Source organism: Calonectris borealis, chromosome 29 (genome assembly GCF_964195595.1).
Source record: "Calonectris borealis chromosome 29, bCalBor7.hap1.2, whole genome shotgun sequence".
Taxonomy (NCBI): Eukaryota; Metazoa; Chordata; class Aves; order Procellariiformes; family Procellariidae; genus Calonectris; species Calonectris borealis.
The window spans coordinates 3,490,940-3,510,731 of NC_134340.1; the positions used below are offsets into that span (position 1 = coordinate 3,490,940).

General features: G+C 70.3%; 2 protein-coding genes across 2 annotated transcripts; both read right to left on the bottom strand.

The window, feature by feature from the left end:
- Positions 1-3,135: 3,135 nt before the first annotated feature.
- ECM1 (extracellular matrix protein 1) lies at positions 3,136-8,274 on the bottom strand. The gene is made up of 7 exons (XM_075176166.1): positions 7,840-8,274; positions 6,455-6,526; positions 5,699-6,003; positions 5,240-5,608; positions 3,699-3,919; positions 3,455-3,542; positions 3,136-3,357 (listed from the first exon to the last, which is right to left on the bottom strand). The coding sequence occupies exons 1-7, from the start codon at positions 7,880-7,882 to the stop codon at positions 3,184-3,186; spliced, it is 1,272 nt and encodes a 423-aa protein (XP_075032267.1). The 5' UTR covers positions 7,883-8,274; the 3' UTR covers positions 3,136-3,183.
- A 496-nt stretch (positions 8,275-8,770) lies between these two features.
- Positions 8,771-19,383, bottom strand: TARS2 (threonyl-tRNA synthetase 2, mitochondrial). Its single transcript, XM_075176165.1, is given in 19 exon segments — positions 8,771-9,014; positions 9,934-10,030; positions 10,032-10,049; positions 10,142-10,214; positions 11,511-11,612; positions 12,514-12,614; positions 12,723-12,800; positions 14,030-14,167; positions 14,250-14,412; positions 14,500-14,666; positions 14,738-14,836; positions 15,964-16,110; positions 16,219-16,297; positions 16,386-16,450; positions 17,745-17,862; positions 17,941-18,062; positions 18,161-18,284; positions 18,878-19,098; positions 19,296-19,383. Coding segments are annotated over 19 exon segments (2,121 nt in total). The 5' UTR covers positions 19,356-19,383; the 3' UTR covers positions 8,771-8,865.
- Positions 19,384-19,792: the final 409 nt, after the last annotated feature.

Genomic DNA, 19,792 nt, shown 5'->3' on the forward strand with positions numbered 1-19,792 from the left:
TATTCCCAGATAGTTACCTTCAATATCGGAGTCGCAAGCGGAAGGTTTCCTTTCTTGTCACCCCTTTCCTCTGGCTGAGGCTCAGATCGGCTCCTAACCGCAGCGACGATGGCTCGAGGGAAGCGGTCGCTGTCAGGTCCAATCTTTCCTAGAATGACCCGAGTTTGTTTTCTGAAGCTCCGAAAAGTGAAAAGCAGACGCGCCTAATTTCCCTTTGTAAGCTTTAAGGCCAAAAGTACGCATTTCCCCTGTCCATAAACGTTAATTACTGAACTATAAACCTCTTCTTTCACTTGCTGAGGAACGTAACGGCTGCGGATGCCAAAACAGCAAAGAGAGCGAAGAGAAGGATCTGCCCAGAGCCCCTGAGCTGTTGAGGGATTCCCCCTTCGCTGACCTGAACGGCTGCGCACAGGTAGCTCCCAGTTCGCCATCGCTTCAAAGAAAAAGCTTCCCCGAGCGCCTGCGTGGAGGGCAGGGGCGTTTCACGCCCTTCGGATCGGGAGCGGAGGGAACGGAACATCTCCCTGCTCCGTTTACCCATTTCGCTGGGGCAGGAGCTGTAAGTTGGGGTGAATTGGAATCTCGTAACTGGGGTTTTGACACCGCTGTTGTATTTTAGCGCATCACAGAATGGTTTGGGGTGGAAGGGACCTTCAAAGACCACCGAGTCCAACCCCCTGCCATGGCAGGGACATCTTCAACCAGAGCAGGGTGCTCAGAGCCCCGTCCAACCTGACCATGGATGTCCCCAGGGATGGGGACACCTCTCTGGGCACCCTGTGCCGGTGTCTCACCACCCTCAGCGTAAAAGATTTCTTCCTTGTATCTCGTCTGAATCTGCCCTCTTTCAGTTTAAAACCATTCCCCCGTGTCCTGTTGCTGCAGGCCCCGCTAAAAAGTCTGTCCCACCTTGTAAGTACGGACAGGCCGCGGTGAGGTCTCCCCGGAGCCTCCTCTTCCCCGGCTCTCCCGGCCTGTCCTCGTGGCAGAGGTGCTCCGTGAGGGAGCCTCTTGCCTCTCGCTGCTCCTGCTGCTCTTCAGCCTGTGAGAGCCCCGGAAATGGCGATGAAACAAAAAAACCAGGGATTTAACAAACCCAGGAACGCCTCTAATTCTGTACCACTGTGTACAGGTGGGTATTTTGGTTGACGTCCCGAGGGAAGGGGTGGCATCCAGCAGGACCCGGACAAGCTCGAGAACTGAACCTGGCGAGGGTCCACGAGGCCAAGTGCGAGTCCTGCCCCTGGGGGGGGACAATTCCCAGTGCCAGCTCTGGGGGAGCGACGGGGAGAAGGACCTGGGGACGCTGGCAGCCAACACCTCCCGGGCTGCACCGGCAGCAGCGTGGCCAGCAGGGCGAGGGAGGGGTCCTCCCCCTCTGCCCCGCTCTGGTGAGACCCCCCCGGGGCGCTGCGTCCAGCTCGGGGGGCCTCAGCACGGGAAAGACCCGGACCTGTTGGAGAGGCCACCGGAATGGTCGGGGGGATGGGACAGCTCTGCCGCACGCGGGGGATGTCCCATCCCTGGGGCCGTCCAGGGTCAGGTCGGTCTGGTTGAAGATCACGCCGGGGCGGTTGGACCAGGCGGTCTTTGAAGGCCCCTCCCAACCCAAACCCTTCTCTGATGCGATGGACGGACGGACGGACGGGGTGTCTGGGGGTGGGTGGCTCTAGGGAAGGACACGAGGAAGGACAGACGGACACCAGCCCTGGCTGGACGGCAGCCAGCGGGCAGTGGGTGGCGTGGGGAGGAGGGACGGGTGGGTGGTCTGCTGGGACTCCCCCACCGCCCCCGGGACCCCCAAACACCCCCCCAGGGCCCAGCATCCCTTCCCCGGGACTCTCAGCCAGCCCCCAGGGATCCCTCAGGGACCCCAAGCTGCTGGAGGGGAAACTGAGGCGTGGGGGGGACGGACAACGGGGTGACCCCACATCTCACTGCTGCGCAGGTGGGGGGTGGGGGCAGAAAAACTGCAAAATGGGGGGGAGGGGCAAAAGGGGGAGGTGCAAAATAGGGTTAAAAATGGGGGGGCAGAACTGGCATGCAAAAAAGGGGGGGTGTAAAAAAAGGGGAGTAAAAGGAGGAGCAAGAAGAGGGGAGGCTGCAAAAATGGGGGGGTAGAAAGAAGGGGTGCAAAGGGGGGGAGGTAAAACTGGGGGTGCAAAAAGAGGGGTGCAGCTGTGAGACCGGGGCAGGCCCCCCCCTCACCTCAGTTTCCCCACTCGTGATCTCAGGGGACACAGGGGACATGGGGACACCATGGGGGATGTAGGGACATGGGGGGACTTGGGGACACCGGGGGTGTTGTAGGGACATGGGGACACCATGGCAGATGTAGGGACATAGGGGGACATGGGGACACCCCGGGGGGGGGCATGGGGACAGATGGGGACACGCTGGAGGGGGGTGCAGGGGGACACCGGGGGGGTTGTAGGGACATGGGAGGACTTGGGGACACACTGGGGGAGTGTGGGGACACCGGGGGGGATGTGGGGACAGCCTGGGATCATGGCAGCGTGGGGGACACAGGTGACAGTGACGCTGTGGGGACATGAGAAGGTAGGGGATCTGGGGGGGGCATAGGGACACCCCAGGGGACACCGGTCGTGTGTGCCTACTCGCCCCCCCCCCCCCCGCCCCGTGCGCCTGGGTCCCTGCGGTGGCCGGGGCGCACCCCGATGTACAAACACACCGTGTCACGCCCGGGCCCGGGCACGCCCCGACACCGCAAACACCCCGGCGGCCGGCCCCGCGCCCCGGCACACCCTGGTGGGGAATGGGGCCCCGTGGGGAAACTGAGGCACGCGGGGCGGGAGGACTTCGCACACTATCGGGACACTGAGGCATGGGGGGACCCCTGACCCCCCCCCCACTATGGGGAAACTGAGGCACAGGAAGGCCCTCCCCTGTGGGGACACTGAGGCATGGGGGGACCCCTGACCCCCCCCCCCACTATGGGGAAACTGAGGCACAGGAAGGCCCTCCCCTGTGGGGGCACTGAGGCACGGGGGGACCCCTGACCCCCCTTACTCTGGGGACACTGAGGCACAGAGGGACCCCACTCAGTAGGGAAACTGAGGCATGGGAGACCCCCCCACACACAGAGACGCAACGGGGACACTGAGGCACTCGGGGGTGACACCACAGCACCTTTATTGCCCCCCTCACCCGGGGGGGGGGTTACTCGTCGTGGCCGGGGGGCGGGGGGGGCACGGCGGCCCCCAGGGTCACCTGGGCCAGGTACCCCGTGTCGAAGCAGCGGCGCCGCTCGGGCTCCCCCCGCGAGCAGCAGCCCTGGGGGTCGCGCCAGGCGTCCCGGGGGGTGGCACAGAGGGTGGCGATGCCCTGGGACAGCTGTGGACAACATGGGGAGGGGGTCAGGGTGGCTGTGGGAGGGGGGGGTCTCCCAGAGCCCCTGGACCCCCCCGGACCCCCCTCCCAGTGCGCTCACCTGCTCCTGGGCGCAGGCGCTTCGCTCCTCGGGGGGCAGCGGGCAGCACGCGGCCGTCATGGCCCCCAGCAGCTCCGGCACCGGCCGCCTGCGGGGACACGGACACGGGTGGGGGGGTCACCTTCTGGGTCGGGGGGGCACAGGAGGGGCCCAGACGCCTGGGTCCCCTCTGAGATGGGGGGGGTCCCAGAAGCCTGGGTCCCCTCCGTGATGGGGGGGCACGGGGTGTGGGGGGAGCACCCACCTCTTGGTGAAGAGGCGGGTGGGCCCGCAGAGGGAGCGGAGCAGCGCGGGGCCGGGCCGGGCCAGGCTGACGTTGTGCAGCTCCCGGTCGTAAGCGGGGTGGGGGGCGGCGGCGGCGAAGCAGCGGCCCCGGGCGCGGCCCCCCCCGCGTTGGCAGCAGCGGTGCTGCGCCGTCTTCACCGCCGCCTCCTCCCGGCAAAACCGCTGCAGCCCCTTCTGCCACTGCGGGGGGGGATCGGTCAGGGTGAGCGGACGCCTGGGACCCCCCCCCAGACGCCTGGGTCCCCCCCCAGGACACCTGGGTCCTCCCAGACGTCTGGGTCACTCCCCGGGCACCGGGGTCATTCCCAGGACACCTGGGTCCCTCCCGGATTCCTGGGTCCCTCCCTGGTTTTCTAAATGCCTGGGTCCCTCCCCAGACACCTGGGTCCCTCCTTGTCACCTGGGTCCCTCCCTGGATGTCTGGGTCCCTCCTTGTCACCTGGGTCCCTCCCCGGATGTCTGGGTCCCTCCTTGTCACCTGGGTCCCTCCCTGGATGTCTGGGTCCCTCCTTGTCACCTGGGTCCCTCCCCGGATGTCTGGGTCCCTCCTTGTCACCTGGGTCCCTCCCAAACACACGGGTCCCCTCCCCGGACACCTGGGTCCCTCCTTGTCACCTGGGTCCCTCCCCGGAGACCTGGGTCCCTCCTTGTCACCTGGGTCCCTCCTCAGATGTCTGGGTCCCTCCTTGTCACCTGGGTCCCTCCCAAACACACGGGTCCCCTCCCCGGAGACCTGGGTCCCTCCTTGTCACCTGGGTCCCTCCCCAGATGTCTGGGTCCCTCCTTGTCACCTGGGTCCCTCCCAAACACACGGGTCCCCTCCCTGGACACCTGGGTCCCTCCTTGTCACCTGGGTCCCTCCCAAACACACGGGTCCCCTCCCCGGACACCTGGGTCCCTCCTTGTCACCTGGGTCCCTCCCGAACACACGGGTCCCCTCCCCGGACACCTGGGTCCCTCCTTGTCACCTGGGTCCCTCCCTGGATGTCTGGGTCCCTCCTTGTCACCTGGGTCCCTCCCAAACACACGGGTCCCCTCCCCGGACACCTGGGTCCCTCCTTGTCACCTGGGTCCCTCCCCGGAGACCTGGGTCCCTCCTTGTCACCTGGGTCCCTCCTCAGATGTCTGGGTCCCTCCTTGTCACCTGGGTCCCTCCCAAACACACGGGTCCCCTCCCCGGAGACCTGGGTCCCTCCTTGTCACCTGGGTCCCTCCCCGGATGTCTGGGTCCCTCCTTGTCACCTGGGTCCCTCCCAAACACACGGGTCCCCTCCCTGGACACCTGGGTCCCTCCTTGTCACCTGGGTCCCTCCCGAACACACGGGTCCCCTCCCCGGATGTCTGGGTCCCTCCTTGTCACCTGGGTCCCTCCCAAACACACGGGTCCCCTCCCCAGATGTCTGGGTCCCTCCTTGTCACCTGGGTCCCTCCCAAACACACGGGTCCCCTCCCCGGACACCTGGGTCCCTCCTCGCCCCCCCGTGTCCCCCCGGCACTCACGGCGTCGCGGGCGCAGGCGAGGCTCCCGTTGCGGCAGCAGCGGCCGTAGTCGCGCTCCAGGCGCAGGCGCAGGCGGACGCGGGGGCCGGAGGGGCCGGCGGGGCCGGGGGGGCCGGGGCGCAGCCCCCGCAACCCGCAGATGTTGCCCATGTTGGCGGCGGTGGGCTCGCCGGGGGGGAAGGGCGGCTCGCCGACGGCTTCCCAGGCGGTGACGACGGTGGCGGCGGCCTCGGCGGTGGCGATGGCGATGGCGTCGGGGCCCTGGGCGAAGCAGCGGCGGCGTGCCGCGCCGTGCCGCCGGCAGCAGTGGAACTGCCGCGTCTTCACCCCGAATTCATCGGTGCAGAATCCGTTCAGCACGTCCGTCCACTGCGGGAAGGCGGGGTCAGACCCCCCCCGGTGTGTGTGTCCCCCCCCGCCCCCCGCGGTGTCCCCACGTCCCCCCAGCCCAGGACTCACGGCGCGGCGGGCGCAGGGCAGCGGGGCGTGGTGGCGGCAGCAGGCGCTGAGGCGGGGCCGGAGGGCGTCGAGCGCGGCCGCCTGTCGACGCAGGTGGGCGAAGGCGGTGGGGGGCAGCGGGGGGGTCGGGGGGGCGCGGGGGGGCTGGCGGCAGTGGTGGGTGATGGCGGGGGCCACGGGCCAGGCGGGGGGGAAGCCGTCCAGGGTGCTGCCCCAGACGGGGGGGGGGCCCGGGCGGGGCGTGGCGCCCGCCGCCGCTGCCAGGATGTCGGGGGGCAGCGCGGGGTCCTGCTCCTCCTGCAGCACTGAAAAGGGGGGGGGTGTGGGGATGCGGCGGGGGGTGTCCCCACTGCCCTGTCCCCAGGTGACACTTGTCCCTGTGTGCCCCCCCATCCCCATTTGTTCCCTGTCCCTGTGTCTGTCCCCCCCATCCCCAACCCTGGCTGTCCCCGTGTCCCCCATGTTGCCCCCCATCCATGTCCCCATGCCCCCCTGTCCCCAACCCTGGCTGTCCCCCCCATCCATGTCCCCCCTGCCCCCCCCATCCATGTCCCTCTGTCCCCAACCTTAGCTGTCCCCATGTCCCCTTCATCCATGTCCCCATCCCTGGTTGTCCCCCCATCCATGTCCCCACCCCTGGGTGTCCCCCCATCCCCAACCCTGGCTGTTCCCATGTCCCCCCATCCCCATCCCTGGGTGTCCCCCTCGTCCCCCCCGGGGTGTCCCCCCACCGCGTCGCCCCGTCCCTGCTCTCACGCTGCTGGATGTGGGCGTGCCGCGGGAGCAGGCTCTCCTGTGCCACACGCTGGGGTCCCTCTGGTGCCACCACTGTCACCGGGGGTGGGGGGACACGGACAGGGGGTCAGCAGCAGCACCTCCACCCATCCCGCCACCCGGGAGGGGGCAAGTGGGGACCCCCCGATCCCACGGGTTTGGAGACCCACAGTGGGGAGGGCACCCAGGTGTTTGGGAAGGGGACCCAGGTGTCCGGGCAGGGGACCCAGGTGACTGGAGAAGGACCCAGGCATCCGGGAAGGGGACCCAGGCAGGTGGGTGGGGACCCAGGTGTGTGGGCAGGGACCCAGGCATCCGGGGAGGGGACCCCAGGCATGCGGGTGGGGACCCAGGTGTCCGGGGAGGTGGCCCAAATGTGTGGGCAGGGACCCAGGTGTCCAGGAAGGGGGACCCAGGCATGCAGGGGTGGGGGGGGGGACCCAGGTGTTTGGGAAGGGGACCCAAGTGTCCGGGGAAAGGATGCAGATGTGTGGGCAGGGGACCCAGGTGCCTGGAGAGGGACCCAAGCATTCGGGTGGGGACCCGGGTGTCCAGGAAAGGGGACTCAGGTATCTGGAGAGGGACCCAGGCATTCGGGAATGGGACCCAGGTGTCTGGGGAAGGGACCCAAACATCCAGGGAGGGGACCCCAGGCATGCAGGTGGGGACCCAGGTGTCCAGGGAGGTGGCCCAAATGTGTGGGCAGGGACCCAGGTGCCTGGAGAGGGACCCAAGCGTTCAGGAAGGGACCCAGGCACACGGGTGGGGACCCAGGTGTCCAGGAAAGGGGACCCAGGCATTCGGGAATGGGACCCAGGTGTCCGGGGAGGGACCCAGGTGTCTGGGCAGGGGACCCAGGTGCCTGGAGAGGGACCCAAGTGTTTGGGAAGGGGACCCAGGTGTCTGGGGAGGGACCCAGGTGCCTGGAGAGGGACCCAAGTGTTTGGGAAGGGGACCCAGGTGTCTGGGGAGGGACCCAGGTGCCTGGAGAGGGACCCAAGTGTTTGGGAAGGGGACCCAGGTGTCTGGGGAGGGACCCAAGTGTTTGGGAAGGGGACCCAGGCGTCTGGGTAAGGGACCCAGACATCCAGGGAGGTGTCCCCAGGAGTGCGGGTGGGGACCCAGGTGTCCGGGGAGGGACCCAGGTGCCTGGAGAGGGACCCAAGTGTTTGGGAAGGGGACCCAGGTGTCCGGGGAAGGGACCCAGACATCCAGGGAGGGGACCCCAGGCATACGGGTGGGGACCCAGGTGTCCGGGGAGGGACCCAGGTGTCCTCGAAGGGGCCCCAGGCATTCGGGAAGGGGCCCCGGGTGCCCGGGGGGCCCCAGCCGTGCGGGGGGAGCCGCCGTCGGGGCGCGGGACTCACCGGCGGCGCTGAGGAGGAGGAGGAGGCGGCCGAGCGCGGCCATGGCGTCGGGCGCTGTGGGGCCACCGCCGGCTCCGCCGCTTTATGAAGGGCCGGGGCGGGCGCGGGGCCGCATCCTGCGGGGCTGAGTCACGGCCTGACGTCGCGGCGGGGCCGGGGGGGGCCGGGGGGGGGGGCTGCGGGTGCTGGGCACATCCTGCACCCCCAAACAGGGCCACGGTCACGACCCTGACCCCAACCGCCCCCGTCGGGTGGGGGACACCGCGGTGGTCCTGTCCCCACCCTGGTGGCCCTGTGTGACCCCCGCGTGGCCCCAGACCCCCCCCCGTGGCCCCGGCCCCCCGCCCGGGGACCCCTGCGTCACGGCGGGGGGAAGCAGCTGCATTTTTGCGGTTTTTACCCCGTTTTGGGGCCTGCCCCGCCCGGTGACTCACGCCCGGCGCTGGCCAGAGGGGGCACGGGGGGGGGCACCCATGGAGGACCCCCCCTGGGGTGGTGGTGGGGGGCTCAGCTCGTGTCCCCCACCCCACGCTGGGGGATGGGGCAGCGGTGGCAGGAGGGTGTCACAGCCTCGGTCACCTCCCTTCACCCCCCACGGCCGCATCCTGCCCCGGGGCTGAGCCCAAGCTTTTGGGCAGGTGCCCGGGGGGGGGGGGGAAGCAGCCCAGGCCCCCCCGCGATTGCCCAACGGCGACGTGACGTGGGTTTGCGCAACCCCCCCCCCCCCCCCCCCCCCCCAGCCCACGCGTGGGGAAATCCCAGGCAGGACCCAGGCATCCGGGAAGGGGGGGGGGGAAATGGGGACCCAGGCGTCCAGGGTGGGGGGGGACGGGACCCAAGTGGTGGGGGGCACCCAGGCATCCTGTGCCCCCCCCCCCGGGGACACCTGGGGGTGCTCGAGGGGTCCGGGAGATGCACCGAGCTGCCCCGGTCTCAGCTCCTGCCGCAGCCCGGCAGTTTCCCAGCACTTTAATGGGGTGGGGGGGTGGGATGGGGGGTGGGGGGGACGGGACCAGCCGGGGGGGGTCAGAAGCGCTCCTCGGCGTCGGGGACGCGGGCGTCCCGCAGCTCCCGCAGCCGCTGCAGCACCCGGCGCAGGTCGCGCTCCCCCAGCTGCCGGTTGTCCCGCGTGCGCACGCTGACGGTGCCGCGCGCCCGCTCCCGCCGGCCCACCACTGCGGGGGGGCGTGGGTGGGTGGGTGGGGGGCCCTGTGTCCCCCCACAGCACCCCCCGCCACGTCCCCCCTACCCTGCACATGCACCACCCCCCCCCCGTGTTGGGCACACCTACCCCCACGTGCCCCCACCCGTGGGTGCACCCACACGTGCCCCCACGTGGGCACCCACTGGCCCCCCCCCCCCAGCCATGGCCAGTATCTGTCACCCAGGGGCAGGGGTCCCAACGGGTCCCAAGGGGGGGCCCCCAAGGGGGAGTTCCAGGGGGGTCCCAAGTAGGGTGTCAAGGGGATGTTGGGGGTCCCAAGGGGGGGGGGGGTCTCACAGGATCCCGGGAGGGGTCTCAGGAGGGGTCCCAAGAGGGTCCCAGGGGTGTTGGGGGGGTCCTAGGAGGGGTCCCAAGAGGGTCCCAGGGGTGTTGGGGGGGTCCCAGGGGGGTCTCAGGAGGGGTCCCAAGAGGGTCCCAGGGGTGTTGGGGGGGTCCCAGAGGATCCTGGAGGGGGGGGGGTCTCAGGAGGGGTCCCAAGAGGGTCCCAGGGGTGTTGGGGGGGTCCCAGGGGGCTCTCAGGAGGGGTCCCAAGAGGGTCCCAGGGGTGTTGGGGGGGTCCCAGGGGGTCTCAGGAGGGGTCCCAAGAGGGTCCCAGGGGTGTTGGGGGGGTCCCAGGGGGGTCCCAGGGAGGGGCCTCGCAGGATCCTGGAGGGGGGGGTCCCAGGAGGGGTCCCAAGAGGGTCCCAGGGGATGTCGGAGTGGTCCCAGGGGGGTCCCAAGGGGTCCAAAGGGGTCCCAGTGCTCCCCCCCAGCAGCTCCCAGGTTCGGGGGGGGGGGGGGGGGGGGGGGTCGGGTGCTGCTGACTCAGCGCAGGCGGTCCCGGGGTGGGGGGGTCCCGGGGGTCTGTGGGCCGCCCCCCCCCCCCTTACCCAGCTGGAAGTTGTAGTGGGCGAGCTGGGCCCGGCGGATCTTCCTGGCCAGGGTGGCCCCCGCGTCCCCGTCCAGGTCGGCCACCACGCCGCCCCCCCCGCAGCACGGCCTGCACCTGCCCCACGGCGTCAGCGGGGCCGGGGGGGGCGGGGGGGGCGCGGGGGGATGGGGGGGGATGGGGGGGGACCCGGGGGGGGACCCACTCACCTCCCGGGCGTAGTCCTCGACCTCGGGCGCCTGCGGGATGACCATCACCTGCAGCGGGGACAGCCAGAGCGGCCTGGGGGGGACACGGGGGTGACGTTGGGGGGGGGACATCGGGGGGGACATCAGGGGGGGGACATCGGGGGGGGACATCAGGGGGGGGACATCGGGGGGGGACCCAGGGATTGAGCGACCTGGGGATTGGGTCCCCAGGATGGAGGTGTCCCAAGGATGGGGGTGCCCCTGGGACTGGGGGGTGTCCCCAGGGATTGGGGGGGCGCCCTAAGGATGGGGGTGCCCCTGGGACTGGGGGGGTGTCCCCAAGGATTGTGGGGGTGTCCTCAGGGATTTGGGGGGTGTCCCAAGGATGGGGGTGCCCCTGGGACTGGAGGGTGTCCCCAGGGATTGGGGGGGCACCCTAAGGATGGGGGTGCTCCTGAGACTGGGGGGGTGTCCCCAAGGATTGTGGGGGGTGTCCTCAGGGATTTGGGGGGTGTCCCAAGGATGGGGGTGCTTCTGGGACTGGGGGGGTGTCCCCAGGGATTTGTGGGGTGTCCCAAGGATGGGGGTGCCTCTGGGACTGGGGGGGTGTCCCCAGGGATTTGGGGGGTGTCCCAAGGATGGGGGTGCCCCTGGGACTGGGGGGGTGTCCTCAGGGATTGGGGGGGTGTCCCCAGGGATTGGGGGGGCGCCCTAAGGATGGGGGTGCTCCTGAGACTGGGGGGGTGTCCCCAAGGATTGTGGGGGTGTCCTCAGGGATTTGGGGGGTGTCCCAAGGATGGGGGTGCCCCTGGGACTGGGGGGTGTCCCCAGGGATTTGGGGGGTGTCCCAAGGATGGGGGTGCCCCTGGGACTGGGGGGGTGTCCCCAGGGATTTGGGGGGTGTCCCAAGGATGGGGGTGCCCCTGGGACTGGGGGGGTGTCCTCAGGGATTTGGGGGGTGTCCCAAGGATAGGGGTGCCCCTGGGATTGGGGGGTGTCCCCAGGGATTTAGGGGGTGTCCCCAGGGATGGGAGTGCCCCTGGGACTGGGGGGGTATCCCCAGGGATTTGGGGGTGCTCCTGGGATTAGGGGGGTGTCCCCAGGGATGGCGCTGCCGTCCCCAGGGGTTGGGGGAGGGGTGTCGCCAGGGATCGGGGGTGCCCCAAAAAAGGGAGTGTCCCAAGGATTGGGGGGTGTCTTGGGGGGACACCCCAGGGCAGGAGTGTCCCCAAGACTGGGGGGGTGCCCTGAGATGGGGGTGTCCCAGGTGCCCCTTTTACAGCCCCAAGGTGAGAGATTTTTTCTGGGGGGGGGGGGGTCCCCAAAGGGTCCCGGTTTGCCCCCCCTGGGGGCAAACCGGGACCCCTTTGGGGACCCCCCCCCCCCTCACCATCGGCCCCCGCAGCTCTCGGCCAGCACGGCCACCATGCGCTCGACGGAGCCCAGCACCGCCCGGTGGATCAGCACCGGCCGCGCCGTCCCCCCTGTCGCACTGCGGGGGGGGGGGACACACACCAGGGGTCGGGGGGGGGGTGCAGGGGGACCCCCCCCACCCTGCCAGCCCAATCCTGACCTCTCCCAGCACCAATTCTGTCCATCCCAACCCGACTCTGACCACCCCCCACCCTGTTTCTGTCCCCCCCTCCACCCCAGCCCAATCCTGACCCCCCCACCCCCAAGCCCTAATCCACACCCCCAGCCCCAATCCTGACCCCCCCCAGTCCCACTCCTGACCCCCCCCAGCCCCAATCCTGATCCCCCCCCACCCCCAAGCCCTAATCCTCACCCCCAGCCCCAATCCTGACCCCCCCAGCCCCAATCCTGACCCCCCCCCACACCCCCAAGCCCTAATCCTCACCCCCAGCCCCAATCCTGACCCCCCCAGCCCCAATCCTGACCCCCCCAGCCCCCAAGCCCTAATCCTCACCCCCAGCCCCAATCCTGACCCCCCCAGCCCCAATCCTGACCCCCCCAGCCCCCAAGCCCCAATCCTGACCCCCCCAGCCCCAATCCTGATCCCCCCAGCCCCCAAGCCCTAATCCTCACCCCCAACCCCAATCCTGACCCCCCCAGCCCCAATCCTGACCCCCCCCACCCCCAAACCCTAATCCTCACCCCCAGCCCCAATCCTGACCCCCCCCAGCCCCAAGCCCTAATCCGCACCCCCAACCCCAATCCTGACCCCCCCCAGCCCCAATCCTGACCCCCCCCAGCCCCAAGCCCTAATCCTCACCCCCAGCCCCAATCCTGACCCCCCCCCAATCCCAATCCTGACCCCCCCGAGCCCCACTCCTGACCCCCCCAGCCCCAATCCTGACCCCCCCCAGCCCCAAGCCCTAATCCGCACCCCCAGCCCCACTCCTGACCCCCCCAATCCCCCCCCCCCCCAATACCTGGCATACTCCAGCTCGAATCTCTCCGGCATCTGGAAATCCAGCTGGATGGTGCCGCATTGATGCTGCCGCCCCAGCGCATCCCGGATCCGGATATCGATCTATTGGGAATAATGGCGGGGGGGGAGGTTCCCGAAGGGTCCCGGTTTGCCCCCTCCGGGGGCAAACCGGGACCCTTCGGGGACACCCCCCCCCCCAAAATTTCTCACCTTGGGGCCGTAAAAGGCGCCATCAGCCGGACTCAGCTCCCAGGGCTGCCCGAAGGTGCGGAGGCTCCGCTCCAGCTGCTGCGGGAGCAGAATGGGGGGGGGTCAGGGGACGGGACGCAGGGGATGGGACACAGGGGACGGGACACAGGGGACGGGACACAGGGGACACGAAATAGAGGCAGGATGCAGGGGACACGACGCAGGGGATGAGACACAGGGGACACGACGCGGGGACACGACGCAGGGGACGGGACACAGGGGACACGATGCAGGGACATGACACAGGGACACGACACAGGGGACACGACACAGGGGACACGAAATAGAGGCAGGATGCAGGGGATGGGACACAGGGGATGGGACACAGGGGACACGACGCAGGGACACGACACACACGACGCAGGGGATGGGACACAGGGGACGGGACACAGGGGACGGGACACAGGGGACGGGACACAGGGGACACGAAATAGAGGCAGGATGCAGGGGACACGACGCAGGGACACGACGCAGGGGACGGGACACAGGGGACGGGACACAGGGGACAGGAAATAGAGGCAGGATGCAGGGGACACGACGCAGGGGATGGGACGCAGGGGATGGGACGCAGGGGACACCACGCAGGGGATGGGACACAGGGGACACGACGCAGGGACACGACGCAGGGGACACGAAATAGAGGCAGGATGCAGGGGACACGACGCAGGGGATGGGACGCAGGGGATGGGACGCAGGGACACAACACGGGGGACACGACGCAGGGGGGACATGACGCAGGGGACAACGTACAGGCACAACGCAGGGGACATGATGTGGGGACTTGGATGCAGGGGACATGGATGCAGGGGACAAAGCAGGGGACACAATGTGGGGACATAGACGCAGGGGACATGGATGTAGGGGACAATGTACAGGCACAACGCAGGGGACACGATGTGGGGACTTGGACGCAGGGGACACGGACGCAGGGGACACAATGGCACAGGTGGGAGGTGGCACTCGGGGCACCGCAGGGGACGCGACAGGGGACAAGGCAGGGGACACCACTGAGAGCTGGGAGGTGACACGCAGGAGGTGGGGGCAAAGCCGGGACACGATGGACAGGACGCGGCGCGGGGGCCGCGGGGCACAGCCAGGATGCGACGCCCAGGGCTCGGGGACGCAGCGGGGAGGGGACCCGGCAGCAACGCCGGGCCACGATGCCCAGGGCACGTTGCAGGGGACGCTGCGGCCAGGCTGGGACGCGGCGCGGGGGACACGGGGACAAAGCTGGGACGCGGGACGCGATGGTGGGGGGGGGGTCCCACCTGCTCGGCGCGGTCCCAGGTCTCGGGGTCCCCCAGGAAGCCGGGGGGGCGGGTGGCCAGGGCCAGGCGGAAGGAGAAGCCCAGCACGGCGTAGACCGCCCGCACGAAGTCCAGGCAGGCGTCGATCTCGCCCTCCAGCTGGGGAGGAGGCGCCAGCGGTGACGCGGTGCGAGGGGGGACACGGGGGGGGGGACACGGGGCGGGGGGGGGGGCCGCTCACCTGCTCCAACGTGCAGAAGATGTGAGCGTCGTCCTGCTGGAAGCGCCGCACCCGCGTCAGCCCCGTTAAGGTGCCGGGGGGTTCGTTGCGGTGCAGCACCCCGAAATCGGCCAAGCGTAACGGCAGCTCCCGCCACGACCGCGGCCGGTGGGCGAACATCAGGCTGCGGACGGACAGACGGACGGGCAGAGGCCTCAATCGGTCCCCGTCCCGCCGCGGTCTCCTCCCCCCCGTGTCCCCCCACGCTCACCAGTGGGCCGGGCAGTTCATGGGTTTGAGGGAGAGGGTCTCGGCGCCGGCGGCGAAGGAGAACATGTGGGTGCTGTAGTGCTGCCAGTGCCCCGAGAGCTCCCAGAGCCGCGGGCTGAAGACGTTGGGGGTCACCACCTCGCAGAAGCCCCTCGTCCGGTATTCGCTCTGCGGGGGGGGGGACGTCAGCGGGAAAAAGCAAGAAGAGCCCCGTTTCGCCCCCCCGGGGGGTGACGCACCCTGATGAAGTCGACGAGGGTGTTGTAGACGTGGGCGCCGCGGGGCAGGAAGAAGCAGCTGCCGGGGCTGAGCTTGTGGAAGAAGAAAAGCTCCTGCTCCTGCGGTGTTGGGGGGGGGCGTTACTGGGGGGTCACCGGCAGCTGCGTGTCCCCCCCCAGCAGTGTCTCCCCCCCCTCGGTCCCCCCCCTCAGTGTCCCCTCCCTCAGTCCCACCTATGCCACTGTCACCCACCTCAGTCCCATCCGCCCCCAGCACAGTGTCGTCCCCCCCCCCCCTCGGTGTCCCCTCCCTTGCTGTCACCCATGCCACTGTCACTCACCTTGGTCCTGTCCCACCCCAGCACAGTGTCCCCCCCCCAGTGTCCCCTCCCCCAGTGTCCCCCATGCCACTGTCACCCACCTTATTCCCTCCCCCCCCCCCAGCACAGTGTCCCCCCCACCTTGGTGTCCCCTCCCTCGGTGTCCCCCATGTCACTGTCACCCACCTCGGTCCCCCCCCTCAGGGTCTCCCATGCCACTGTCACCCACCTCGGTCCCCCCCCTCAGTGACCTCCATGCCACTGTCACCCACCTCGGTCCCACCCCTCAGGGTCCCCCCCGGTGTCCCCCATGCCACTGTCACCCACCTCGGTCCCCCCCCTCAGGGTCCCCCCCCGATGTCCCCCATGCCACTGTCACCCACCTCGGTCCCCCCCCTCAGGGTCCCGCCCCGGTGTCCCCCATGCCACTGTCACCCACCTCGGTCCCCCCCCTCAGGGTCCCCCCCCGGTGTCCCCCATGCCACTGTCACCCACCTCGGTCCCCCCCCTCAGGGTCCCCCCCCGATGTCCCCCATGCCACTGTCACCCACCTCGGTCCCCCCCCTCAGGGTCCCGCCCCGGTGTCCCCCATGCCACTGTCACCCACCTCGGTCCCCCCCCTCAGGGTCCCCCCCCGGTGTCCCCCATGCCACTGTCACCCACCTCGGTCCCCCCCCTCAGGGTCCCGCCCCGGTGTCCCCCATGCCACTGTCACCCACCTCAGTCCTCCCCCTCAGGGTCCCCTCCCTCGGTGTCCCCCATGCCACTGTCACCCACCTCGGTCCCCCCCCTCAGTGTCCCCTCCCTCAGTCCCACCTATGCCACTGTCACCCACCTCGGTCCCCCCCCTCAGGGTGCCCCCCCGGTGTCCCCCATGCCACTGTCACCCCCCTCGGTCCCGTCCCCCCCGCCCCCCGTGGGCCTCACCCGCCCGATGCGGCGATGGTCCCGCAGGGCGGCCTCGTCCTGCGCCCGCTGCCAATCGGCCAAATCCCGGGCGCTGGGGAAGGCGACGGCGGCGAGGCGCTGCAGCGACCGGCGGCCCCCGGCCCCTCGCCAAAACGCGGCCGAGCTCTGCCCGGGGCGGGGGGGGGGGAAATCAGTGGGGTCCGGATGGCGGGGGGGGTCCCGGGGGGTGTCCCCCCCCCCCAATCTCCTCCTCTCCCCCCCGTCTAAACCCACCGTCAGGACGCGGAGGGCTGCGACCAGCCCCGTGTGCCGGAGGAGGGGGCCGCGGCAGAGCTGGAGCAGGGGGCCGCACCTGCGGGGACAGCGGGGGGGACGGAGGTGGGGACCCCACGGCCCCGTCTCTGCCCAGATGCGGCCCCTCGGTCCCCCCCCGCGCTCACCTATAGACGGTGGCCGTAGGGGACGTCACCTCCTCCTCGATCTGCTGCAGCTGGAAGCTGTTGTGCTGGGGGGGACGGGACCGAGGTGGGTGACAGTGGCATGGGGGACACTGAGGGGGGGCAGTGTGGGGGGGACACTGTGCTGGGGGGGGACACAGGACCCAGGTGGGTGACAGTGGCATGGGGGACACTGAGGGGGGGGCAGTGGGGGGGGGACACTGTGCTGGGGGGGGACACAGGACCCAGGTGGGTGACAGTGGCATGGGGGATACTGAGGGGGGGGCGGGGGGGGGGGGGGACACTGTGCTGGGGGGGGACACAGGACCCAGGTGGGTGACAGTGGCATGGGGGATACTGAGGGGGGGGCGGGGGGGGGGGGACACACTGTGCTGGGGGGGGACACAGGACCCAGGTGGGTGACAGTGGCATGGGGGACACTGAGAGGGGGGCAGTGGGGGGGGGGGACACTGTGCTGGGGGGGACGGGACCGAGGTGGGTGACAGTGGCATGGGGGACACTGAGGGGGGGGCAGTGGGGGGGGGACACTGTGCTGGGGGGGGACACAGGACCCAGGTGGGTGACAGTGGCATGGGGGACACTGAGGGGGGGGCAGTGGGGGGGGGACACTGTGCTGGGGGGGGACACAGGACCCAGGTGGGTGACAGTGGCATAGGGGACACTGGGGGGTGGGGGCACTGGGGGGGGACAACAACACTGGGGGGGGGGGGACGGGGACACACTGTGCTGGGGGGGGATGGGACCGAGGTGGGTGACAGTGGCATGGGTGACACTGAGGGGGGGGACACCGAGGGGGGGACACTGTGCTGGGGACACACACACTGTGCTGGGGGGGGACGGGACCGAGGTGGGTGACAGCGGCATGGGTGACACTGAGGGGGGACACACACACACTGTGCTGGGGGGGGAAGGACCAAGGTAGGTGACAGCGGCATGGGTGACACCAAGGAGGGGACACACCGACGTGGGGGACGCTGCGCTGGCAGAGAGAGGACTGAGGTGGGTGACAGTGGCACAGGTGACACCAAGGAAGGGATCACTGAGAGGGGGCGACACTGTGCTGGGGGGGGAGAGGGCCAAGACGGGTGACAGTGGCATGGGTGACACCAAGGAGGGGGACACCGAGATGGGGTGACACTGTGCTGAGAGGGGGAAAGACCGAGGTGGGTGACAGTGGCACAGGTGACACTGAGGGGGCTGACACCGAGGGGGGTGACGTCGGCCCCCGTTAGCATCACCCTGGTCCATAACCCCAACCAGGAGGGTCCTGACGTCCGGGACGGGGAGGGGACATGCCAGGGAGGTGACACGCTGGGGAGGGGACACGCTGGGGGGTCTCACCTTGAAGAGCTCGGCCAGCTGCTGGCGGGTGGCCTCCAGGCGCTCGAAGCGGTGCCTGGCGCGGGCGAAAGCCGCGCAAGCGTCCTCCAGCGCCGGCAGCTCGCCGCGCTGCACCGTCCTGCGGGCGCGGGGACGGGCTGGGGACACCGCGCCCCACGGGGGACCCGTGTGTCCTGCGTCCCCCCGCCCTCCTTACCTGTCCCCCATGTGGACGTCGCAGAAGAAGCCGTCCTCGGTGGCCTGGGCGCTGCAGAGCGTGGCCCCGTAAAACTGCTCCGCCACCGCGCCCAGGACGCAGGCGCCCGATTGCCAGAAAGCCTGGGAGGGGGGGACATGGAGGGAGGGGACACGGGGGGGGACACAGGCTGTGAGGGGAGCGGGGCGCGGGTCCGGCCCCCGTGTCCCGTGGGACTCACCGCCCGTCCCTCGGGCGTGGAGAAGTCGAGGAGCTCCAGGTCGGCGTCGCTCTCCAGGGGCCGGTCGAGGTCCTGGAGGGTCCCGTTCACCCGGGCCACCAGCGCCGCCTCCGCCAGGCCCCCCCTGCGGGGACAGCGGGGGGACACTGTGGGGACCCTGGGGACCTCGTGGGGACCCTGCAGGGACACCGTGGGGATGCTGGGGACCTCGTGGGGACATCGTGGGGACTCTGGGGACACCGTGGGGACCCTGGGGACCTCGTGGGGACATCGTGGGGACCCTGGGGACCTCGTGGGGACACTGCAGGGACCCTAGGGACACCATGGGGACACTGCAGAGACACTGTGGGGACCCTGGGGACACTGTAGGGACCCTTGGGGACCTTGTGGGGACAGTGGGGATCCTGTGAGGACCCTGGGGATGCCGTGGGGACAATGGTGACAGCACGGGGACACTGTGGGGACTCTGTGAGGACCCTGGGGACCCCGTGGGGACCATAGGGACAGTGTGGGGACCCCAAGGACCTTGTGGGGACACCGCAGGGACACCGTGGGGACCCCATAAGGATCCTGCAGGGACACTGTGGGGACCTTGGGGACCATAGGGACAGGGTGGGGACCCCGTGGGGACCCTGGGGACACTGCAGGGACACTGTGGGGACCTTGGGGACCCTGGCTGTCCCCGGCTGGGGAGGGGAAGGAGGGGCCTGCACGTACCCCAGCTGCGTGGCCACCTGGAAGGGGGTGGTCTGCAGGGCCCGGCCGGGCAGGAGGCCCCCCCCGGGCAGGGCGATGCGGATGGGGGTCCCCGGGGGGGGGCGGCCGCCCCCGGCCCCATCCCCGGTCTCATCCCCGGCCCCGTCCCGCTGCTCCTGCGCCGCTCGCAGCTGCTGGAAGAGCCGGAGGCGCTCGGAGAGGTGGGGGTCCTGCCCGGAGACCTGGGGACGGGGGTCAGGGGTCAACGTGGGGTCAACGTGGGGTCAGGACGCCCGCGTCCCCCGGTGTCACGTGGTCACCGCGGGGTCAGGACGCCCGGGTGCCCGTCGGAGCGCGAGGTTGCGGGGGGGAGAGGGGGGGACGGGGAGAGGGGGAGGACGGCGGGGTCCCGAGGGGGGGTGGGCGGCCCCGAGCGCACCCGGTGTCGGCGCGGGGCTCCCGCGAAGAGCAGCCGCCCCCCGGCGCGGGCGGACGGCATGGCGCGAGGCTCCGCCCCTTCCGCCGCCGGCCGGACGCCAGGGTTCCCTTCGGGGGCGGGACCAAATACCAGAGTCCCCGCCCAGAGGCGGGGCCAGACGCGGATTCGTCCCGCCCAGGGGCGGGGCCCTGGGTGGAATCCCCGCCCAGAGGCGGTGCCAGACGCGGATTCGTCCCGCCCAGGGGCAGGGCCCTGGGTGGAATCCCCGCCCAGAGGCGGGGCCAGACGCGGATTCGTCCCGCCCAGGGGCGGAGCCCTGGGTGAAATCCCCGCCCGGAGGCGGGGCCAGACAAGGTGGGTCCCTCCCAGGGGGCCGGCCGCCTCAGTCTGGCGGGAGCGGCGCGTGCGGCCTCAGCCTCGTCGTCTCCCGGCTCCCCCCACTCCTCCTCCCCCCCCCCGGGAGGCCGCGTTGGACTCGTCCGCCCGTGGGAAAACCC

Coding starts and splice junctions, on each gene's coding strand:
- ECM1 (XM_075176166.1), bottom strand. CDS start 7,882: ATGGCCGCGCTCGGCCGCCTCCTCCTCCTCCTCAGCGCCGCCG. Junction 6,004..6,454: donor GCACGCCCACATCCAGCAGC/GTGAGAGCAGGG, acceptor CCCCCTTTTCAG/TGCTGCAGGAGGAGCAGGAC. Junction 3,543..3,698: donor ACCCGCCTCTTCACCAAGAG/GTGGGTGCTCCC, acceptor GTGTCCCCGCAG/GCGGCCGGTGCCGGAGCTGC.